Source organism: Aptenodytes patagonicus, chromosome 2, assembly GCF_965638725.1.
Source record: "Aptenodytes patagonicus chromosome 2, bAptPat1.pri.cur, whole genome shotgun sequence".
Taxonomy (NCBI): Eukaryota; Metazoa; Chordata; class Aves; order Sphenisciformes; family Spheniscidae; genus Aptenodytes; species Aptenodytes patagonicus.
The window spans coordinates 20370243-20395326 of NC_134950.1; the positions used below are offsets into that span (position 1 = coordinate 20370243).

The 25084-nt window shown below is 47.3% G+C and overlaps 1 protein-coding gene across 1 annotated transcript in view; it reads left to right on the forward strand.

Moving 5' to 3' along the window:
* Positions 1-1206: 1206 nt before the first annotated feature.
* RSPO2 (R-spondin 2) overlaps positions 1207-25084 on the forward strand; it is an 80493-nt gene continuing 56615 nt past the window's right edge. The window contains exons 1-2 of the mRNA XM_076329236.1: positions 1207-1318; positions 24860-25048. Of these exons, the coding sequence (XP_076185351.1) occupies positions 1225-1318; positions 24860-25048 (283 nt within the window). The 5' untranslated portion in view covers positions 1207-1224. The remainder of the gene's footprint in view (positions 1319-24859; positions 25049-25084) is intronic.

A 25084-nucleotide genomic window follows, 5' to 3' on the forward strand; every position in this document is an offset into this window, starting at 1 on the left:
GATCAAGGTCTTAAACCCAGGGATGAAAGAAAGAGAGTTGGTTCTCAAACGCTGCGGGAAGATAGAAAAAAAAAAAAAGGGAAAAAGAAAAAGAAAACAGAGAGAAGTGAGCCGAACAAGGTTTCCCAAGGCTATGAGCAGTGCAGGGAAACGACGAGGAGGCTTTGCGGGGAGAGGGAGAAGCCCGCCGAGGAAGAGCCTCCAGGCAAAAGTCTCAGCGGCTCCCGTGGCGGGGGGCGCGGGGCGGGCGGGCGTTAGGGCCCGGCGGAGGCGGGGGCGGGGGCGCGGCGCCGGGCGGCGCTAGGGCCGGGCGGCGGGATGGCTTGGACCACAGCACCACCTACGTACCGCGGCCCCACGCCGCCGCGCATCCCCGCGGAGCCCGCACGGCCCCGCTGCCAGCGCCGCCGCCGCTGCCCCCCGGCTGACAGCCCCCGCCCCGCCGCATAAAACCAGCGGGTGGCCGGGGGAGCCGGCGGAGCGGGGGGGGGGGGCCCGGCGCGATCACCGCCTGCATGTGGCCGGGAGCCCCCGCCGCCCGCCCCGCCGAGCCCGCGCCCGAGCCCCGGCGGCCGCCGGCCCGCGCCTGTCCGCCGGAGGCTGCCCCGCGGCGCGGAGTCGCTCTCCGGACCCGGCGGCGCGGCGGGATGGCCGCGGGGCCGCGCCGCGGAAGGTAGGGGGGGCGGCTTCGCCTCGCCGTGCCCGCGACCTGAGCGCCTGTGGGCGGGGTGCGCCCCTGCGCCGGGATAAATAGCGCTTTCCCTCGCCTGACAGCCCGTCCCCGGGGCGCACGGGGGTGCCGAGCGGCAGCGCTCGTCCGCTGCTTGCGGTCGCTGGGGAGAAAAGTTGGGGCTCTCGGTGACTCTGCTCTGGGGCCCCGCTCCTGCCCTGCCCTGGGTTTTTGAATTTTATTTTTTTTGTCTTCTCGTTTCTCGGGGAGAGCCGGAGAAGGGGGAGGATCAGGAAAGCCAGGAGCCTAGCTTTTCTCCTCTCTCTCCCTGCAGCTCAGGGGAGATGCTGGAAGCGGCTCTGAGTTTGCAGCGCCCGAGAAGGAGAGCAAGAGGCGTGTGAGCTCCTGCCGGCCCCCGCGGCTGCCGCTGCTCCGCGGCGCTCCGCCGGTCCCTTCCTCGCCCGGCGCCGCTCGCAGCCCCGCACGCAGCCGGCCGCCGGCTTTCGCCGCCCCTCGCTGCCGCTGGAGGAGGCTGCCCACCCCAGCGGCCCAGGATGCGGTTTCGCCTCTTCTCCTTTGCCTTGATCATCCTGAACTGTATGGATTACGGCCACTGCCAAGCCGGCCGCTGGAGACGCAGCAAGAGAGGTGAGTAGCGCCGCCTGCTCGCCCGGGACGCCCGCCCGGGGCAGCGAGCAGGAGTGCTTGCGGGGCTAGGGGACGACGACTGCCGGAGCACTGCGTGCCCGTCCCCTCCCTGCCGAGGAAGGGGAGCTCTCCGGCAGGTGAGCCGCCCCCGCAGCGGGGTGCGCCCCGGCTGCCCCGGCTCTCCGCCCGCGGGCTCCGGGCCGGCACGTGGGGTGGCGGCGGCGAGCCTGGGGGCGCGGGGCCGTGCCGGCGTGGCGACCCCGCCGCAGGGCTGCCCGCCGCCCTCCTGCTGGGGGGGCCGGGCCGGGAGCGGGAGGAGCGGCGTGGACGTGAGCTCCGATGGGAAAGGACGGGCCGGAGCGGCGCGGCTGCCCCGCGACCCGCGGGGGGCCGCCGTGGACAGGGACGTCGAGCCCCCCGCGGCCCCCAGCCCCCCGCCGCGGCGGTGTCCTCCTCCCCCGCGTGGCCGGCGGAGCCGGGGGTCTCGCTGGGCGCTGCCCGCCGCGGGAAGGGCGCTGCCGGCAGCCGCCGCCGGCCCCTCGGCCGCAGCGGGCAGTGGAAGTCGCTGATTTCGCCGTCGTACCTCGTCGAACAGCTTACAGCAGCCCGAGGTTCGCTGTTAGCCCGTGCTGCGTGTCCGTGGGGCGGGCTTTGAGGCTGCCTTCTGTGGACCATCCTTGGAGCGACCGTGTTTCCGAGGCCGAAAGGCGGCTTCTCCCCTTCCCTCCCGCGGACGCAGGGCACCCCCGGCCCCGCCGTGCCGCTCCCGCGGGGCTCGGGCGGCTCAGCCCGCTGGAGAGCCGCTGCAGCGGGGCGAACCGCGCCTTGCCCAGCGCCGAGGGGATTTCTGTGCCGCCAACTTTTGCTCAAAGCCTGCAGATGCCTTTGAGGAAAAGAGAGAAACGGTGCGTTAGGGTTTAATCCGTTTTCCTAAGATGCTAGTGTCGGGATTACCAGAGTTCAGGAGTCGGAGCGGTGAACTGTGCCAGTACAGCACCCATGTGGACGAAAAGGTTACTGCGGCTCTTCCCCAGCTGTCAGGGCTGTCTGTGGGTTTTTTCTTTTTTTCTTTTTTTTTTTTTTTGGGGGAGGGGGGAAGGTACACCTTCAGTATAAAATGTTTTTATTATCCACATGTTCTGAATTATTTTGCTATCCCTTTTCCTATTATTTTCTCGGCCATGTCTCCCCTCCCCATTTCTAAAGTTAGCTGAAAATGAGGTGGCTCAGCTGCTGAGAAATTTGTATCTCTGAAAGAATTGCACTTTCAGTGCAATTATTTGGAAGGGGAGGGAGCTAACATCTCCAGTGTTAAACCGGTACAAACAGTAATAAAACTGTGAAAGGAAAATAGTTTGCACTTTCATGCATATGTCACCTTCGGAGTAGGTACAAATAAAATTGTAAAGCAATTTAGTTTTGATGGTTTTTCAACAGATGGTTTCCAGAATTTAATTTTTGTGTGTGTGGCTAAAACGATAGCAGTCCTTTAAAGTGACCAGACTATCTGTGCTAACAAAGGGTATACTGTGTCTTTAATTAAATGTGGAACTACTTAGAGTGCTGGCTAGACAGTGGAGGGTGATAGTGGTATTTCTGCTTTACAACAGAGCTTAAGGATTGCATTGTGGGAGTAGTGAAGTGAATAGACATCTAGCTGGAGTTGTGTGAATTGTCCTCCTACAAAAACTTAAGCTGGTTTTAATTGATCTCATGTTCACTGATTGATCTTAGAGCAATTGTTGTGCTTGTTGAACAGTTGGCTTTTCCAAAGGAGATTGATTTAAATTAGTTTTTAGTTTAGTTATTGGATAAATAATGTCAGTATTGACAGTTGACTTACTGGCACTGTTTTGTGCTATCACCTAAGGGTTTTGTGTTGCGCTTTGAAGAATGCAGTCTTTTTCGGTTAATAAGTCTAAAGAAGTAAGCATAGCCAGTTCTAAGCACTGAAAGCAAAATCTAAGAATGTATTCAAATTATAATAGACATTTGCCATGACACATGCAGTCTGAAGTAATGCTTTCGTACAGGACCCAAAACTCCAATAATTTCACAATTTTTCCATATCCCATCTGCAAATAATCAGGCATTCACTGTGGGGTACTGGCAGTTAAAGTTTCTCTGGCATTCTCTTTTGTCTGTTACATGATCTCAGATGCTCCATAATATCATTTTCTTAATGAAATAAAATTTTTGGCATAGATTAAGTCTCCTGTGCGGTAGAAATCAATTGCATTCAGTCTGGAATTATGGGCAAATATCATGTGTAGATGACTTCTTTTTTTTTTTTAAAGCAGCTAAATGTACAGTGAACTTTAAGTATGTATGCCTGTATTGGCGTTCGCGTGGATTTGTAGCTGATGTAGAATACTCTAGTAAACAGAGTTTAGCAAATCTGGGGGGACATTCCCAGATTTCTTCATTCCCCTTCTGCTTTTGACCCTTTCCCAAACCAAGGCATGCAACACTGCAGTAGAAGTGGAATAAAAAATTAAGGTTTAGAATGTGGTTCCTACCTGGCATTGATTTGTGTTTTGTTAGTCAATGTCACTTCATTAAAAATTATTCAGTAAATGCATCAGATTCTGATTGGGGAAAAAAAAAAAATCAACAGATTCTGCTAATTCCACTGCTGCTCCTAGTTACTTTCACAGCTCATTAGAATATCGCTTTGCCTAGTTGGCTCAGAGCAGAACCTCACTTCCCTTGAAACACCCCAGCAAATTCTCCCTTTGGAAGTCTCCATCCTGAGCAGGTAATTATGATTACTTGCCTTTCCTTCAGAAGCCATTCTAAAACATATTTAAGGGTTACATAGCTTAAAGGTCAGTGGTGTAATCTCACAGCTGGTTTAGCCTAATATCAAAGCACCTCCCTTCCCTTTCTTGTTTAATTGTATAACTTGATTTTTTGTTTCTCTTGGATACCTACTCGCTTGTTCATTTCAATGAAAATTTTTATCTTTTCTTCAGATTTCTCTTTAGCAGTCAGTATAAGATGAGCAGCTTCATGTCTTAGCATTTCACTGAATATCACAGGGGGCATGAAAGACCAGTGGTTTTTCCCTTGTCTTTGAGACATGATAAAAACAACTTTCCCAAAGGGTACCACAAATCAAAATGGGAGTATATAAAAATGAAGACTGTCAGGCTGGCTTACTGGGGGGAGTGATGGTATTCTGCAAAAGCATTGACAGAAAAGAATATAGGGTTCATTGTAAATGGGCGTCAAAAATTAGGTGCTAACAAAATTCCCTGAGGAAAAAAAACTCAATGTGACAGCAATGCCTGCATTGATGGGAAGACTTAACTGTGGTACAGAGAGGCTCTCTGGAGTTGGTGAGACCAATGTTGGAATAATGAGAGATGTGAATGGGACACACTCACACTGGGAAATAGGAACCTATATCCAAGAACTCAAAGAAAAACTGGGTGTTGAATACTTGCCTATTTAGTTCATATTCAAGGAGTGTGAGGGTCTAAGGGGCATACTCATCTCATGGATGCTCGCACTCTGTTTGTATTAGATGTACATAAAGAAAGGGGCAATATCTGTGTCAATGAGTGAATAGTAAGCGACAGTGGTGATGGCAAAATATCCACAGGTGGAAACAGGAGGAGTGCCTGGGAAAGGAAATTTCCCCAAGTGTTTCTCAGAGCTCACTATAGCTCTCCATATGGTGTTTATAGGCGTGTATGCATATATGGAGAAATATAGTAGTAACAATAAAAATTACGCCAATTAAACCTCTATAATAATGTAAGATGGGAATCTTGACCACAAACCAGGAATTAATATAGGAAGCTGCTACATGGATTTTTCAACTAGAAGAAAAACCTGTTCAGATATTGGGGATTGTGATTTGGCTTTCCTAACTAAATACTTACCTGAGATGGGGATAATCTTGGAACCTGTCTCAGCTGGACTGTGTGGTCAGGCTTTGGGAAAGATTAACAATTTGAGCATTAGGGAAAAGGAACCTCTGTTGGAAATACTTGATTGAAGTAAATAGCACATCTGCTTTTAAAAGGACTGTGCTAACTCCGAAAGAGTAACTTATTATCTAAAAATAAAAGTGATACTACAAAGAATATCTTTTAATTGTCCAACAGTATCCAAATATTTTACCTATTCTATCTTCATCTCTTTGAACTTGAAACATGTTTTACATTTGGAGGACAGTTAACTTTTTGTCTGCAGGTTAAGGCTTAAAATCTTACGAGGAAGATGTACTTTGAAATACTTGTTTTCCTCAGGTGTTACATTAAATGCTTGTAACAGAATTTGTAAAAGAACTGAGCCATGTTAACACTTTCTGGAGTAATTTCCTAGGTACTTGTGATCGGTAGTAAAGCTTTGGAGGGTAGCTTCTGTTCCTCAGCCCCTTACTACTTAGGATAGTTACTTATTAAACATTCTTTATATACACATAGTTACCACAGCAGTAAGAATATCCTAACACTGTAACCATTGAAAAGTTAAAATTTTTAAACTTTTGGCTACTTACGCTCTGTTATCTGGTAAGTCTGAGGAAGTTTCTTAAGCTAAAATGTCAGCAGAAGTCAGAATTTCCGTGTGAGTGAATGACTGAATACCAAACTAGCTAATGATGCAGTGTTACTGAGGATAATCGATGCTCAAGTGGAGCATGAAGATTTTCAGAAGAGATGCTCAAAATGCCAAGACCAGGATTCAGCATGAAAATGGACGCCTAAGTTTAGGTGCTTGATTCAGTTTCCCGAAGTAGGTTTCTAGTGCTGCTTGTGATATTTAAAAGACATCCCTTTGGGCCTGACATGTACATGACCTTCTTGAATGACCGGAGGCCAGGCAGGATACCCTGCAGCAAGTTGTGTGCATCTGACACCCTTAGGTGTCTCAAGGCCCGTTATGGTGGACACTGAAAATGGGGAGCATGTGCTGGCACAGCGTTGCTCTATGTATGCTCTTCCTTTTCTGTATCCATCCCTTAGCTTCCATTACAGGTCACTTGGGGTTAGGATACTGGGCTAGATGGGTGTGTCTGGTCAAACCTTGAAGTCTATGCATATATGCTTTTGTATTAAAACCTGCAAGAAGATTTACACTGTGATGAAGAACTTACATTTGTCTGCTTGCTAAACTTGGCTTAATTTTATGTTTTCAATTTTTTGGGGAAGCCCAAGGTGGGGCAGGGGGTGGGGAGGGGAATGTATGTTTTCCAAAGCTTGTCTGAAATCTGTTACTAGAGCAGTTCAAAATGCATGACAAATACCAAAAGTGAGGTTGTATACTAATATAGGGAAGCTATGATGGTAACAGCAAGAATGCAGTTTTTCACGTCAATGTATCATTTACAATATACAGGCCAGTATAATTACTATGCTAAAGTATGTTAGTATGGTGTTGTTTACATAAGCTGCTTTTAATGAAAAATATGACATTATTTAAACGCTAGAAAGTGGAAGAGTTGTTCACTATCAAAATTTAAGGCATAAAGAAATAAACAATGGCCTTTCCATAAGCTGTTTTTTTGGTTTTCCTTTTTCTTTTTCTACCTACTTCTGCCAGGAGTCTGACTATTCCATGGAGGTCTGCATTTCATTTCTGATCTTCTAGCTATTTTTTAATACCAAAAAACCTCAGCTAACCATAGGTTAGAGGGGACTGTCTAGTCAAACCTGCAGATCATCACAGATTGCAAACTTTTCCCAGTGCACTGTACATCAAATGCAGACGTTTATAGCTGACCATAACATCCCTTTCCAAAAATGCATCCTTGATTATAAACTCCAGGGGTGGGGTTCACATGACTACATGTAATTATCTGCAACATGAATGTCTATGTTTTCTTTTATAATTGATTTAGTGCTAGTTGGCACAGTCCATGGAGCTGTTGGTACAATTAACTCCATCCTCCAGTAGATGCCTGCCTTTGATTGGATAAAGCATACCCCAAACTCAATGAATATTAAATAAGATGACTTGATTGCCTCTATCTATAATTGAAGTGTAGTTCAGATGTACACATCTTCATTGTTAGCCCCTGAAGTAAGCTGAAATCAACCCCAAATGAGAAGGGATCCACCACATCCAATCTTCTGACCTCTTATTAAAACTATGTGTTGGTGTAGCTCTGTTAACTTTAACAGATACAGTCTGTCAAATTTATACTTTCTCTCATACTAGAGATTTATTTAGCTTCAGGTATTTTTAATAGTAAATTAAATTCCTCAGGCATACCCTCTTTTCACCTCAAAGTTTTGTCCAGGCACAGTTGGAAAACCTTTTGTATTTGTCTAGGCTCCAAGTATTTGCTAATCCTTTTCTTAGTGAAAAGCATGACTTCATACATGTTGGCTGTTGATAATACAGAAATGTAACAGCTTGATCCTTTCATCATGGGCTGCTCTAGACACCAAAATTAGGTGCTGCCATGGTTTGTATACTCGTTGTCTTTGTAGTGCTTTTTTAGCAGATGCAATGCTTTGGAAAGCATCAGTCGGGTGCTGCAAAGTCACTTAGTGCATGCAGAGTAAATCTATCACTTTTTGGGGTAGTAGTGCTGGGTTTAAAGCCTGTTAAATCTCTTGTCAAGTAATTTTTGGTGTGGAGTGTGGAATAGGCTTGTGGTATGATTTTTTGATACTTGGATTCTGACTAATACATCTTAGGAAGTGAAGTGTCAATTGGATCTTGCTTCTGAGCACCATCAAGCAGATGCAGAGTTTGGGTCGTACAGCTATTTCTTCTATCTACATAATGGCTTTGTCCAGCCAGCTCCATACATAAAGGCCACTTATTGACCAGGGTTTACTGCTATACTTGTTGAACTTCATATATCTGTGGGCAGTAAGGTGGCGACTGTAACTCATCTAAAATGATGGAGTATCACAATACTTTCCTCTGTAGATCTTCCTCAGAGACTGCAAGGGTTTGAGACCTTAATTGTATGTCTTTACTTTGGGATTGCTCCATCTTAGCACCTTGATTTTGAAGCTATGCACATCTCTGACCTTAATCTATCAAACTGTGGTCCATGGAGCAGGTGCTAGCATTTTCTGGACATGTACAGGTCACACTACCTCATCCTTGTGTTTGTACTTAAATACTCTTGAATGCAATGCTCCAATGAATATATGTTCTATGCTTTAATCTTACTCTATTTTGATAGAGGTTTGACTGAGGTTCCTAGAGTGTGTGGAAGACAACTTCCTGACGCAGCTGGTAAGTGAACCTACCAGGGGAGGTGCCTCGCTCGACCTGCTGTTTACTAACAGAGAAGGACTGATGGGAGATGTGGTGATCGGAGGCCGTCTTGGGCTTAGCGACCATGAAATGGTAGAATTCTCCATTCTTGGTGAAGTAAGGAGGGGGGCAGCAAAACCGCAACCATGGACTTCCGGAGGGTGGACTTTGGCCTGTTCAGGACGCTGGTTGAGAGAGTCCCTTGGGAGACAGTCCTGAAGGGCAGAGGGGTCCAGGAAGGCTGGACGATCTTCAAGAAGGAAGTCTTAAAGGTGCAGGAGCAGGCTGTCCCCATACGCCGTAAGAAGAACGGGTGGGGAAGACGACCGGCCTGGCTGAACGGGGAGCTCTTGCTGGGACTCAGGAAAAAAAGGAGAGTTTACCGCTTGTGGAAGAAGGGGCAGGCGACTCAAGAAGAGTACAGGGATCTCGTTAGGTCGTGCAGAGAAGAAATGAGAAAGGCAAAAGCCCAGCTAGAACGCAATCTGGCCGCTGTCGTTAGAGACAACAAAAAAGCTTTTACAAATATATTAATGACAAGAAGAGAGCCAAGGAGAATCTCCATCCCTTATTGGATGCAGGGGGGAACATTGTCACCGAGGATGAGGAAAAGGCTGAGGTACTCAGTGACTTCTTTGCCTCAGTCTTTAACAGGCAGACGAGTTATCCTCAGGGTACTCGGCCCCCCGAGCTGGAAGACAGGGACGGCGAGCAGGATGAACCCCCCATAATCCAAGAGGAAGCAGTCAATGACCTGCTACGCCACCTGGACGCTCACAAGTCTATGGGGCCAGATGGGATCCACCCGAGAGTGCTGAGGGAGCTGGCGGAGGTGCTCGCCAAGCCGCTCTCCATCATTTCTTAGCAGTCCTGGTTAACGGGGGAGGTCCCGGACGACTGGAGGCTTGCCAATGTGACGCCCATCTACAAGAAGGGCCGGAAGGAGGATGCGGGGAACTACAGGCCTGTCAGCCTGACCTCGGTGCCGGGGAAGATTATGGAGCGGTTCATCTTGAGGGCGCTCACAAGGCATGAGCGGGACAACCAGGGAATCAGGCCCAGCCAGCATGGATTCATGAGAGGCAGGTCCTGCTTGACCACCCTGATCTCCTTCTATGACCAGGTGACCCGCCTAGTGGATGAGGGAAAGGCTGTGGATGTGGTCTACGTGGACTTCAGCAAGGCCTTTGACACTGTCTCCCACAGCATTCTTCTACCTAGAGAAGCTGGCGGCTCATGGCTTAGACAGGTGTACTCTGCACTGGGTCAAAAACTGGCTGGATGGCCGGGCCCAGAGAGTTGTGGTGAATGGAGCTAAATCCAGTTGGCGGCCAGTCACGAGCGGTGTTCCCCAGGGCTCAGTACTGGGGTCGGTCTTGTTCAATATCTTTATTGATGATCTGGATGAGGGGATTGAGTGCACCCTCAGTAAGTTTGCAGACGACACCAAGCTGGGCGGGAGTGTTGATCTGCTCGAGGGTAGGAAGGCTCTGCAGAGGGACCTGGACAGGCTGGATCGATGGGCCCAGGCCAATTGTATGAGGTTCAACAAGGACAAGTGCCGGGTCCTGCACTTTGGCCACAACAACCCCATGCAGCGCTACAGGCTTGGGGAAGAGTGGCTGGAAAGCTGCCTGTCGGAAAAGGACCTGGGGGTGCTGGTTGACAGCCGGCTGAACATGAGCCGGCAGTGTGCCCAGGCGGCCAAGAAGGCCAATGGCATCCTGGCCTGTATCAGAACTAGTGTGGCCAGCAGGAGTAGGGAAGTGATCGTGCCCCTGTACTCGGCACTGGTGAGGCCGCACCTCGAATACTGTGTTCAGTTTTGGGCCTCTCACTACAAGAAGGATGTTGAGGTGCTGGAGCGTGTCCAGAGAAGGGCAACGAGGCTGGTGAGGGGTCTGGAGAACAAGTCTTCTGAGGAGCGGCTGAGGGAACTGGGGCTGTTTAGCCTGGAGAAAAGGAGGCTGAAGGGAGACCTCATCGCTCTCTACAACTCCCTGAAAGGAGGTTGTAGCGAGGTGGGTGTGTCGGTCTCTTCTCCCAAGTAACTAGTGATAGGACGAGAGGAAATGGCCTCAAGCTGCGGCAGGGGAGGTTTAGATTGGACATGAGGAAAAATGTCTTTACTGAAAGAGTGGTGAAACATTGGAACAGGCTGCCCAGGGAAGTGGTGGAGTCCCCATCCCTGGAGGTATTTAAAAGACGAGTGGATGAGGCACTTAGGGACATGGTTTAGTGGGCATGGTTGTGTTGGGTTGACGGTTGGACTCGATGATCTTAGAGGTCTTTTCCAACCTCAATGATTCTATGATGCAATTACTTGTTGCTTAAATGCGAAGTTGTCACTTCAAATTTCTTTTTAGGTGGTAGCACATGAAAGATTAGTGATTAAATTTCCTGGCCTTTCCTCTTGTTTATGGACTTGGATGCCCTTAACAAGGCTAAGTGCCGTGTCCTGCGCTTGGGTCACAACAACCCCATGCAGCGCTACAGGCTTGGGGAAGAGTGGCTGGAAAGCTGCCTGGCGGAAAAGGACCTGGGGGTGTTGGTCAACAGCTGGCTGACTATGAGCCAGCAGTGTGCCTGGGTAGCCAAGGCGGCCAGTAGCATCCTGGCTTGTATCAGAAATAGTGTGGCCAGCAGGACTAAGGAACTGATTGTCCCTTTGTGCTCGGCACTGGTGAGGCCGCACCTCAAATACTGTGTTCAGTTTTGGGCCCCTCACTACAAGGACATTGAGGTGCTGGAGCGTGTCCAGAAAAGGGCAACGAAGCTGGTGAAGGGTCTAGAGCGTGAGTCTTATGAGGAGCAGCTGAGGGAACTGGGGTTGTTTAGCCTGGAGGAAAGGAGGCTGAGGGGAGACCTCATTGCTCTCTACAACTACCTGAAAGGAGGTTGTAGCGAGGTGGGTGCATCGGTCTCTTCTCCCAAGTAACTAGTGATAGGACGAGAGGAAATGGCCTCAAGTTGCTCCAGGGGAGGTTTAGATTGGCTATTAGGAAAAATGTCTTTACTGAAAGGGTTGTCAAGCATTGGAACAGGCTGCCCGGGGAAGTGGTTGAGTCACCATCCCTGGAGGTATTTAAAAGATGTGTAGTTGTGGTGCCTAGGGACATGGTTTAGTTGTGGATTTGGCAGTGCTAGGTTAACAGTTGGACTTGATCATCTTAAAGGTCTTTTCCGACCTAAACCATTCTATGACTCTATGTACAAACTGTGAAGAGCAAAAGAACGTAAAAGAATAAAACTGTAGTATGGGGCAGAAAGAGATGATTTTTTTTTTAAGGGAAAGCAGAGAAGTAAATGGTGTTCTGGGTACCTTGATTATGTGATTGCAAAGGCAGGGGAGGTTTTTAAGATCCCGTCTGCCAAGATGTGGTGAGCAGTGGAAAAAAAAGTTCATGCTCTCTGTTTCACTGTAATAGGAGAAACATCTTTTGATAGCAGGCAGGTTGCAAATCTTGGCGTCCAGTAAATAATCAATTACGTATTTCTTTTTGAAATACCAATTTCTGTAGAGCCAAGTACTTGATGTATCTGTAAGAATTTGTCGTTTTATAAGGGAATGGAATTTATGCTATCTGCTCTCATTTCTTTTTTTTTGTTGTTTTTATGGGATGTTAGTATGACTGTAACAAGGAAAATGTAAGTAATTACAAGTAATATTTAGAAAAGGCATGCAGTTCTGTAATTGCATTTCATAATAAACACTTTGAATTGAATTATGAATGTTATTTGAAGAGGGTAAGAGCAAATCTCATGTACGGTTAACATAGATGCAAAATAGTATGAAAATCCTTCTAGTATGATTTTCTGTTTTTAAAAAATAATTTTTGCTCTCTAGGCTATTAAAAATGTAAATCTAAAAATAATCCAGAGCGCATGGTTTAGGGATTATGAGTCTCAAATTTACCTTGCGGAAACTTTTGTCTATTTTTTTTTGAGAATTGTCAAGATTTTCTCCATCTAGATGAAAAACAGACCCAAACATAGATGTAGTGAGATGGAGGAAGGGACCTAAAAGATAAATAGTGTTTGTGATGTTGGCTTTTAGGTACTGCCTAAATTGGTGCTTTTTTTTTAATCACTGGGCAGTTGTGTGAACACAAATTCCCAAGTAGACCATGTGCAGCAACAAAGACAATGTCAGTGCCTTTTTATATATTGGGAGAAACCTGTGCTGATATAGACTGCAAAGGGACAACAGTATTTGTGTCAGAACTGCAGTGACTCAACAAAATATAAACTTCCTGATCCAGCCATGTTATTTTCTTTTTTGAGTTGAAATGCTGGCTGAAATATGTTACGAACAAATATATGCTCTGCACTAATGTATGGTCTTTTCAGCCGTATGGTTGCCACCTTTGAAATACCAAAAAAACCCCAAACTAGCCACATCAGACAAATGGCTGTTGTGCATGCACAGATTAATCTGCACATGTATAGCAGCACTGACAACACCCAGCGTGTCCATACTAAAACTTGTTGGGCAAGTTGGAAACCACGGATACAGCAACTATGCTTAGCAAAGACAGGTGTTACTGAGTTGCTCTTGCTTCTTTCTTGAATTACTACAAAAAATTTTGGTAGATATGATATGTTTTCATTATAAACCTACTGACTTACCTAGTGATTCCACTGACAAGCATGTAGCTAAGACTGTTTTGAATGGGAATTAAAGTTTCATCATCTTTCATTTATCTATATTGAGATAGTACCTAAGGATCCCAACTGAGGTGAGGTCCTGTAGCCCTGGCCCTGCTTAGACAATAAACTCTGAATTAAGGTTGCCAGAGCAGCATCTGTCCTGGATTTCCCTCCAGTAGCAGAAATGTTCTTTGGCTTTTCATTAGAGCTAGTTCAGACCTGTTTTAGGTCTCACTTTACATAGTGCATGCTAATAACGTGATGGACACGGGTTCAGTTTTGACTCAGCAGGATCACTGCAAAGCACCCAAGGTATGTTAGGTTGTGTTCACAGCACAACCACACAGCAGCCACTTGTTTTTAGTTTGTTTAAAGCTATTGCTAATTATTGCAAAATACTTACAAATGGCCTCTGATCTGAGATGCTTCACTTTTGCAAGGGATCTAAACCCAAAGAACATTTTATAGAGGGTTTGCTTATTTATTTGTCCTCATGGAATTACATGATTTAATGTTTTCATCAGGAGCATTCTCAGGAGGTGATTTTACTTCTAAATTTGGTCTCCTGTCCTCTCCAAAATGTTCACTCTTCTCTCCCCTACTTTGTTGAATGATCATTTGTGAGGAAAGTTGACTTTGAGGGATATCTGAGGGACAGCACCTTTTGGAGTGGGGCAGTTGTGTGTCTCTGCTGTTGTGATCTACTCCTGGGGCAACAGCTGGTGACAGGACAGTTCTTCAACTTAGGCTCCTTGCATGGGCCATCAAAAATTTACCTGGCCTCCATGCGTCTCTCTTGGTGATTTTCAAGATGTTCAGAAAATGTTGATTGTGCATGGGCAGATTGCCTGTTTTGTGTCTGTGTTGTCTACCTGACATGGTTCGGTGCTGGGAAGTCTGCCTTGCTGATAAGACGGTATGTTCAGGAAGTCAGAGGGATTGCTTTCAGTGTTAGTCTTTCCACATGTAAAACTTCTGGTTAATAAATGTATGCATCAATGGCAATAGAAAATAAATCCCTGTTTTATGTAAATGCTAAGCAGTGTTCCAGTGTGAAATGTTAATATTATGGCAGTATGGGAGTTAATAATGGAAGCATCTAACTGAAATAGTGCTTCTCAACAGGTGCTTTGGCTTCCAACTGTATTTCTCACAGCACTACTGCAGTATGCTGGAGTGCAGCAACTTTGCTGATGCTGAGATGACAGTGGGTCATGGTTTCTCTTTTTAGCTAATGAAACCGCAGAATTACAAGTGCTTATCATAAGTCTTTTAGTCAGTCTCAGGTTTTGCTGAACTTCACCTGTTGCACTTGGCCTTCAAAGGTTTTTTTGGGAGTTTTAGGAAATATTTGTAGCTGTAGTTGCAACGTAAAATGAGAAAAATCCCCAATATTTTTGTTTAAAATAACTTTTTTTTTCTATAAAGCTTGCTTTGGTTCAAGTTTACTGTGGGTTTTTTTGTGGTTTTTAGTACAGACTGTTGTAGAAGCAGAAAACTATGAACTGCTTCAATGCAATTTTGTGTGCTGTGAAACTGAGAAGCAAATCTTCTGCAAAATCTTATATTTAGGTGAACAGAACCTGTAGGCCACCTAGTGCTACACAGTGTGTATCTCTACTGCTATATGGACTTGTAGTAGTAAAAATACATACTTCTTTTGAAGGGTTCAAGTAAGCAAAACCGACGCAGGGTAGGAGAGGAAGAGGAGGCACAGAATAACCTTGTGATTAACAGTTTGAGATGAAATTGGGTATCTGATCTCCATTTTTGATTCTAAGACTTGTCCATGTTCACTGGATTATGCTGCTTCTCTGCATTGAGGGCATGTACTAGCACAAGAAAAGTATTTCCTCTATTTCAGATAGCAGAGTTCAGCCTCATCTGTATCTCTCTCAGCAAGAAAATCAACAGTTTTTCTGTTATCTTCCAATATTTATGCTGCATATGCTCTATCAATCTCTTTCGCATAATCTGCAACCCAATAGAGAGACTTCTATGTTGTGTCGAAGGGAATATAGTTTTGCTCAACTTTGGGTACAAGAAGAAGAGGATATTGTCTGTTCTTCTGCTAAAAATGTCTTGTTATTTGCATCTTGTGCCAGCAGTATACTGGAAATTACCCCCCATCCAGGGAGAATTCAACAGGCTGGAGGAATCAACAGGAACCTCATGAGGTTCAACAAGAAGTGCAAAGTCCTGCACCTGGGAAAGAATAACCCCATGCATCAATATATGCTGGGGACCACCCAGCTGGAAAGCAGCTTGGCAGAAAAGGCCCTGGGGGTCATGGTGGATGCTATGTTGAACATAAGCCAGCAATATGCTCTTGCTCTGCAAGGAAGGCTAATGGTGTTCTGGGCTTCATTAGGAGTAGTGTTGCTAGCAGGAGATCCTTCCCTTCTAGTTAGCACTGGTGAGGCCACACCTGGAGTACTGTGTCCATCTCTGGGCTCCTCAGTACAAGAGAGATGTGGACATACTGGAGAGAGTTCAATGGAGGGCTACAAAGATGACTGAGGGACTGGAGCATCTCTTCTGTGAGGAAAGGCTGAGAGAGCTGGGACTGTTGAGCCTGGAGAAGACTCAAGGAAGATCTCATCAATGTAGCTGAAGGGAGGGTGCAAAGAGGCCAGGGCCAGGCCCTTTTCGGTGGTGCCCAGTGACAGGACAAGAGGCAACAGGCACAAACTGAAACACAGGAGGTTCCCTCTGAACATCAGGAAACACTTTTTTACAGTAAGGGTGACCGAGCACTGGCACAGGTTGCCCAGGGAGATCGTGGAGTCTCCATCCTTGGAGATACTCAAAAGCCATCCAGACATGGTCCTGGACAACCGCATCTAGGTGGCCCTGCTTGAACAGGGTGATTGGACCAGATGACCTCCAGAGGTCCCTTCCAACCTCAACTGTTCTGTGAAAGGTGGTTTTGAAATGTATCAGGTACCTAGCTTGTGGCTACTTGGTTTTAGCAATAGTCAGCTGTGGAGGGGAAACACGGAGAGTCCATTCCTTTTAGGAATCCTTGGGATACATGACTGAATCATGTGCAGTTGCAATCACCTTAAGTTTGTTGGAGTACTGCGATCAACCCAGAGCAGCTTCCTGGTATTTAGCAGTGACACAGGACTTCCCAGCTCTGTCACTTTCCCCTCAACAAGACTCCCAGTCTAGCAGAAGTCTTGAAATAGCACCTGCTCCACCTTTTACTTCCCTTCTCCCTCCTACGCACACATGCAAAAAAAGCTGATGATGCACAGTGGAAATGAAAGGTAAGACATGAAACTCGCAGAGGTGATCAGCTCTGGTGCAGGCACGTTCTGCAGCAGAGCCGGGGATCGCAGTGTACAGGGGGGTTTCCTGAGCTGGGGAAACCCCAGGGGAGTGCAGGGACCTGCCAGGAGCTGGCAGTTCTCATGAGAGCAGCTGGTGAGGCCTGGGCAGGGCCAGGAGTAACGGTGGCCACCCCCCACTCCCACAAAAGGCAGCCCCAGGGAGGGCCGCGACCAGGGTGGACAAACAGGGCGTGGCACATCAGTTTGCACAGGAGGGCACGCAGGGAGGGCACCTCTTCGAAGGAGGGGCATTCCACTGGCCAAGTGGGAGACCTGAACTACACATAACCCAGCAACCGGGCACCGTTCTGTGACCATCGGCACAGGTCAAGGGCACTCATCCTACCAGACCCTCAAGGCAGAATGGCAGGCACTCGTCTGAGGGTAAAGGTTGGAGCTCCGGCTGGGTGGTCTGCACCATCTACCCCAGCGGTGGCCGATGCCTCCACCCAGACAGAGCTGCTGGAGGGAGAGGCTGCAGGAAGTGCCTAGGCCTTTCTCCTGGGGCAGGGACAGGCAGCAGACCTGCCTGCAAAAGGTGTGCCCAGGTGGAGGACCTCCTGCAGCAGGTGGCTGAGCTGCAGGAGGCAGTGAGAAGGCTGTGTAACATCAGGGAGGTGGAGAAGGAGCTAGATAGTTGGTTCCAAGTGCAGTCTGCAATGGACCCATGGCCAAACAGCCAAAACCTCCCCCCGCCCCCCCCCGGCACACACAGGAGGGACAGGGGCCAATAATGCAGAAGAATGGACGGTTGCAATGGCAAGGACCAGCAGGAGGAAGAGACTTCCCCTGAAGCCTGAGGTGCCCGTGCAGAACTGCTTCACCACTCTGCAGACTGAAGAGGAAAGACCCATCACACCAGGAGAAGCGATGGAGCTGAGTAATGCAGCCCAATCTGCCCCTCGTAAAACAACCAGCGCCACTAAGAAAAGGCGACGGGTGATAGTAGTAGGCGACTCTTTTCTGAGAGGTACGGAGGCACCCATTTGCCGACCTGACACATTCTCTAGAGAGGTGTGCTGCTTTGCCAGGGGCTCGTATCAGGGATGTCACCGAGAGGCTACCAAGCCTCGTACCATCCACTGACTGTTATCTGCTGCTGCTGTTTCATGTGGGCACCAGTGACACAGCCAGGAGCAGTCCGAGGACTATCAAGAAGAACTACAGAGCCCTGGGAGCAGTGGTAAGGGACTTGGGAGTGCAGGTAGTTCTTCCATCAATCCTGCCAGTCAAAGGGAAGGGGTTTGAAAGGGCCAGTTGAATCTGGCGAGTCAACAAATGGTTACGGGACTGGTGCCACAGCCAGGGGTTCAGCTACTTAGACCATGGGACTCGCTTTGAGAAACCTGGTCTACTGGGGGCTGACGGGGTCCATCTGTCAGAGAAGGGGAAGAGCATCTTCAGTCGTAGGCTGGCCAAGCTGGTGAAGAGGGCTTTAAACTAGAGATGCCGGGGGAGGGGAACCTCAGTCCATCCCACTCCTACCAGTTTGATGCCAGGGCCAGCAATAGATGCCCAGAGCCTGGAGAAGGATCAGAGGTCAGCAGGAGAGCGCCTGAAGAGCAGCACAAAGGAACTCCAGCCAGTGAGACAGCTTCCTCGGGGACCCAGCTTAAATGCCTCTATGCAAACGCACGTAGCATGGGGAATAAACAAGAGGCGTTAGAGACGTGCGCACGCCTGCAGGGCTACGACCTTATTGGCATCATGGAGACGTGGTGGGATGGCTCCTATGATTGGAATGTTGGGGTGGAGGGATACAGGCTCTTTAGGAAGGACAGGCAGGGGAGACGAGGACGGGGTGTCGCCCTCTATGTCAGTGACCAGCTGGAGTGCATGGAGCTCTGCCTGGGGATGGATGAGGAGCCATGGGTCAGAATTAAAGGGAGGGCAGGGACAGGTGACATTACGGTGGGGGTCTGCTACAGGCCACCTGACCAGGAAGACAGAGCGGATGAGGCCCTCTATAGACAGATAGGAGCAGCCTCACGCTCACAAGCCCTGGTCCTCATGGGGGACTTCAACCACCCCGACATCTGTTGGAGGGACAACACGGCAGGGCACAAGCAGTCCGGGAGGTTCCTGGAATGCATCGATGATCACTTCTCCAAGTGACAGAGGAGGCAACGAGGAGAGGTGCTATGCTGGACCTTGTTCTCACCAACAAGGAGGGGCTGGTGGGGAATGTGAAGCTCAAGGGCAGCCTGGGCTGCGGTGACCACAAAATGGTGGAGTTCAAGATCCTTAGGGCACCAAGGAGGGCGCACAGCAAGCTCACTACCCTGGACTTCAGGAGAGCAGGCTTTGGCCTCTTCAGGGATCTGCTTGGCAGAGTGCCATGGGACAAAGCCCTGGAGGGAAGAGGAGCCCAAGAAAGCTGGGTAATAGTCAAGGATCACCTCCTCCAAGCTCAGGAGCAATGCGTCCCAACAAAGAGGAAGTCAGGCAAGAACACCAGGAGGCCTGCATGGATGAACAAGGAGCTCCAGGGCAAACTCAAACACAAAAAGGAAGCCTACAGAGGGTGGAAGCAAGGACAGGTAGCCTGGGAGGAATACAGAGAAATTGTCCAAGCAGCCAGGGATCAGGTTAGGAAAGCTAAAGCCCTGACAGAATTAATTCTGGCCAGGGACATCAAGGGCAATAAGAAAAGCTTCTAGAGGTGCGTTGGGCATAAAAGGAAGACAAGGCAAAACATGGGCCCTCTCTGGAATGAAACGGGAGACCTGGTTACCCGGGACACGGAGAAGGCGGAGGTACTCAATGACTTTTTTGCCTCGGTCTTCACTGGCAAGTGCTCGAGCCTCACCCCCCAAGCCACAGAAGGCAAAGGCGGGGACTGGGAGAATGAAGAGCTGCCCACTGTGGGAGAACATCAGGTTGGAGACCATCTAAGGCACCTGAAGGTGCACAAGTCCATGGGACCTGATGAGATCCATCCGCGGGTCCTGAAGGAACTGGCGGATGAAGTTGCTAAGCCACTCTCCATTGTATTTGAGAAGTCGTGGCAGTCCGGTGAAGTTCCCACTGACTGGAAAAGGGGAAACATAACCCCCATTTTTAAAAAGGGGAAAAAAGGAAGACCCGGGGAACTACAGGCCAGTCAGTCTCACCTCTGTGCCTGGGAAGATCATGGAACAGATCCTCCTGGAAACCATGCTAAGGCCCATGGAGGACAGGGAGGTGATTTGAGACAGCCAGCATGGCTTCACCAAGGGCAAGTCCTGCCTGACTAACCTAGTGACCTTCTATGATGGAGTGACTACATCAGCGGACACGGGAAGGGCTCCATATGTCGTCTATCTGGACCTCTGTAAGGCCTCTGACACGGTCCCCCACAATATCCTTCTCTCTAAGCTGGAGCAACATGGGTTTGACGGGTGGACTGTCCGGTGGGTGAGGAATTGGTAGATGGTCGCATCCAGAGGGTAGTGGTCAACAGCTCAATGTCCAGATGGAGATCAGTGATAAGTGGTGTCCCGCAGGGGTCCGTATTGGGTCCAGTACTGTTTAATATCTTCATCAATGACATAGTGGGATCGAGTGCACCCTCAGCAAGTTGACAGATGACACCAAGCTGAGTGGTGTGGTCGACACACCAGAGGGACGGGATGCCATCCAGAGGGACCTGGACAAGCTGGAGAAGTGGGCCTGTGTGAACCTCATGAGGTTTAACAAGGCCAAGTGCAAGGTCCTGCACCTGGGTTGGGGCAACCCCCGGTATCAATACAGGCTGGGGGATGAAGGGATTGAGAGCAGCCCTGCCGAGAAGGACTTGGGGGCACTGGTGGATGAAAAGCTGGACACGAGCCAGCAATGTGTGCTCACAGCCCAGAAGGCCAACCATATCCTGGGCTGCATCAAAAGAAGCTTGGCCAGCAGGTCGAGGGAGGTTATTTTGCCCCTCTACTCTGCTCTGGGGAGACCCCACCTGGAGTACTGCATCCAGCTCCGGAGCCCTCAGCATAAGAAAGACATGGACCTGTTGGAGCAGGTCCAGAGGAGGGTCATAAAAATGATCAGGGGGATGGAACACCTCTCCTGTGAAGACAGGCTGAGAGAGTTGGGGTTGTTCAGCCTGGAGGAGAGAAGGCTTTGGGGAGACCTTATTGCAGCCTATCAGTACTTCAAGGGGGCTTATAAAAAAGATGGGGACAAACTTTTTAGCAGGGCCTGTTGCGACAGGACAAGGGGGAATGGCTTGAAACTAAAAGGGGGTAGACTGAGACTAGATATAAGGAAGAAATTTTTTACGCTGAGGGTGGTGACACACTGGCACAGGTTGCCCAGAGAGGTGGTGGATGCCCCATCCCTGGAGACATTCAAGGTCAGGTTGGACGGGGCTCTGAGCAACCTGATCTAGTTGAAGATGTCCCTGCCCACAGCAGGGGGGTTGGACTAGATGACCTTTAGAGGTCCCTTCCAACCCAAACTGTTCTATGATTTTATGATTTGTTAAAGTATATGTTCTGTGTCCAAGTAATTTAGTAGTAGAGCATATAATGATTTTTCCTGCTTTGGGACAAGTTGAACTGACAGAAAGGTTGCAGAAGTCAGTATGCTTCCCATGAAGCTTGGAAAAAAATATAAGCAACAACAAAGTGGAAGGACGCTGATTCTGTGATATGCACTTCACAATAACTTACTGTATGCAAAATACCTGGAAATTTTTTAGTCTGCTGCCTAAGCAACACACTGGGAAGTTTTCAGATTCTTTCATGAAGTTTACTCTCTGTATTACAGAATACAAATCATATTCTCTCCCCTTACCATTGCATAATTCTTCAGTGATTTTTTTTTTCCTAATGTGGTAAAGAAAGAAAAGAAAAATATCTGATGTATTTTTAGGTTTTTATTATAACTTAGTAACTGGGAGAGCAACAGGGGGAAGTCATGACTATGTGACCATTAACTATGTGACCATCTTGAACTCTGTTATCCAAATTCAGTGTGAGTTTAATAATAATTCGTTTAAGTAACAGTACATGTGTCACATCTATAATACCTCACATCTGAGCATTTCGGAGCAGATTACAAGTTTTGATGAACTGAATCTCACAGCATTCCTATAGGAGGGGAAAAAATACAAGCATAGAAATTATAAATCATTTGTTAGGGCTGCTCGGGAGATAAAGAAGGAGAGTCTAGATGTCATGGTTCAGGGAACCTACACACAAGTTAAAATTTTGAGATAAATGTATAAAACTTACAAAATTACTATATTATTGAACTCTTTCATATATCTTGTGCTGACCTTAAACTGTGAAAGATGTGCTGTCCATCTCCTAAACAAAGGATAGCACAGGGTAATGGAGGATCATTTTATGCTGCTAGCTCCTTTTCATGTGAGAGTATGTTAGGACAGAGCTATGGCTGAAGCCCAGGGAAGTCAGCATAATTAAATTTGTCTGCAGAACAAAGGGTTATCAACAAAGACATCTTACCAGAAATAGAAAGAAGAGGTATTTGGGGAGGAAAGTTGGAGAGTAGAGTCAAACTGAGATACATTTTGTAGCCAAGAAGTCTGAATTTTAATGGGGATCAATGAGGGAAGGTGGACATGAGACCTACATGAACACTACAAATGTATCTGCTCAGGAGCGTAATCCCTGCTCCCCAAACCAGACCATTGAGAATAGTAGCTTTTAGCTATACCCATGCTGTTCAGCAATTGGCCTGGCCCTAAGTCATAATCATATATATTCTTCTCCCTGTTCAAAGTTTCTGAAATAATGCAAGGATCATACAGCATGCTTGGATTGTGGGTTTTTATGACAACTGTTACATGTTGCATGGTGTGAGTGTAAGGGTAACCCTAATGAAAAGGGTACCCAGGTGTAAGGGGTGAGTCCTGCTCCAGAGTGCTAGAAAAGGGTACGAGGACTATGTGGCAGAGTGGTGCAGTCTTGTTCATGTTACCTACTTGGAAGATTCCTTGGAGCAGACTCTCCCCAGGGGCATATATGGGTTATGATTTGGAAGGAGTTAGTTCACTCCAGAGAAGAGCATAGGGCTGGAGTGACAGCTACACAGGGTGGACAGTCAAGGCTGAAGCCTGGAATGAACTGGGGAGCTGGGTTATTTGATGTCAATATTGTGTAGCTGCTCAAGAGGGATATAGAGAAAAAATAAATCCTTGATCTGGGGAAGAAACAACATGCTGTATATGAGATCCTGGCTTCAGCTGATTCAAACTCCAAAAAACACTTTGAGTCGTGAAAAAATTAAGGCATCTCGCATCTTTACTTTTCCTTTGTTCTTTTTAATTCTTTTGTTAAAGTACAGGCTTCTCTGAGGAACCTTGAACAAGCTGGAGGTACAGATTTACTGAGAGTGAGATGCAAGGAGACTAAAAGGGGATTCAGAAGTCTACAGGATTGCCCACCATGTGTTAAGCAACAATTGCTTTGGAGTACATGGTCACGTATTATTTGATGTGGTTACAGATAGGCAATTCCTGCCGACAGTGAGATGAGGGATGCATCCAGGCCTAGCTCATCATCTGTTTGTTTCTCTTCTTGTATGTCTTTGAAGACGTGGATTGTGGATGAGAATAGTTGCAAGATGAACTGTAGGAAAAGTTATATCTGAGGTCTTGTGGGCAACAGGAGATGGGAACTGGTTTAGGAGTGTAAGGCAGTTGTCTGGTAGGGTGTGTCATTACAAAGGGGTTAACAGAGAGCCAAAGAATCGTACATATACCATAGAGGGTAAGGATGCTATTCCCATCAAGAGGATCTCATCAGGTGAGCCTGGTGCCAGAGGACTCCAACACCCAGAAAGTGTCCCACTGGCTGAGGTGTTTCACGCTGCATTGCTTGCTTCTCATCCTGCCTGCCAGCCACTGGGATTACTTTGTACAAGATCGGAGTTGAATGCTGTCGTGCTGAACTTGGAGAGGCATGTGTGGGGGACGGGAGCAGAGAGGGAGTGGGAATGTGGTGTGCAGATGTGTGAAGGTGAGAGTAAAGTTTATCAGCTACTGGTTCCAGAGGGTGGTGGGCTTTTTCTTTTTTCTTTTCCCAGCTCTGCTGGTGAAGTCATCCATTGAACAACCTCAATTATCCATCCATACAAGATAAAAGTACCGGAGTACTATGTTAGGGTGTGAATACTTTTAAATATTTTAAAATATAACAATTAAACATAGTCCTTGCCCTTTTGGCCAGCTGCCCTCAGAGTAGCCTCTATTAAAAAGTCCTTGAGACCCCAAAGGCAGTTTCCTTGTGTTGCATAATATTTTTCTTTTGTTTCCAGTAAACCAGGTTTGAACTGGCAAGTTTCTGTGAAGTCCTGTAGCCAATTTAATATTTAAAACAGACCTGTTAAGTTATGCTGGTTTCAGGAATGTCTTGAGCCATCCTCCCTCTGCTAACCTGCTGTGCGGACTCAGTGCCTGAGAAGGAGTTGACAGGCCATGGGGACAGGGGAGTGTTCCGCGACTCTGCAGAAAGGCAGGCTAGTAAAAGGTCATAAGGGAAAGAGTGATGCAGCTAAGGTTTGTGTTGCAGTATCAGTCAACTAATTTAAAAAAAAAAAAAAAAAAAAGAAGAAAGAGAACAGAATTAGTTGAAGGCACAGCAGCTGGTGACCTAAAATGGTAATCTGCACTAAACACCTTCCTTCGGTAATGTCTGTGCATATGGTTTTCAGCCCACTTTGGGTAGAAACTTGTAGAAAAAGGCTCTTAGAAGTTAAAACTGATACTCTTTTTTGGAAATAATCATCCTGACATTCTCATTAGAAAGACCAAGAAGAAACTGCAAGACAGCTGTTCTAGAACCCTAAGAGCTATGGGACAGCATGCTTTGCTAGTGCTGTACCTGTACTGTAGAAAGTTTATTACTCTTCATATTGCTCTCTTCACAAGCCAGAAGTTACATTAGTGTGGTTGCTGGATTTCCATGGACATATAATTCCAGGTGCATATATCAGAGTGATGATGTTCTTATATTTTGCTGCTGTTGTGTGCTTATGTGCTCAGCTTCCAGGTGCTGAATTCTAGTTTGGTTTTACTTATGCTGTACTGGTGAACTTTATATAGCTTGGTCTCTGCTTGCCTGTACCTTTATTTAAAAAGTGTATAAATTCATTAAATTGCCCTACATACAATTAAAAATATAAAGATTGCATTTCTTTTTATTCACTCGCCAATGCACATGTATGAGAATGAGTGCACTTTCAGAACCTTCCTTTCAAATCATGTAATATTGATGTAATACTTGTAATCATGCAGTAGATAAGTAACACTTTAGAGGGAAGAGGACCTCCACCCAAAATAATTTCCAAATGAACTTCAAGTGTAATTTATCTTCTTATTTTGCAGCTAGCTATGGACCAAATCCAATTTGCAAAGGCTGTTTATCTTGTTCAAAGGATAATGGGTGCATCAGATGCCAACACAAGTTATTCTTCTTCCTACGAAGAGAAGGAATGAGACAATATGGTGAATGCTTGCATTCCTGCCCGTCAGGGTACTACGGACTCCGAACGCCAGATATGAACAGATGTTCAAGTGAGTTTTGGGTTGTTTTTTTTTTTAACACTTACA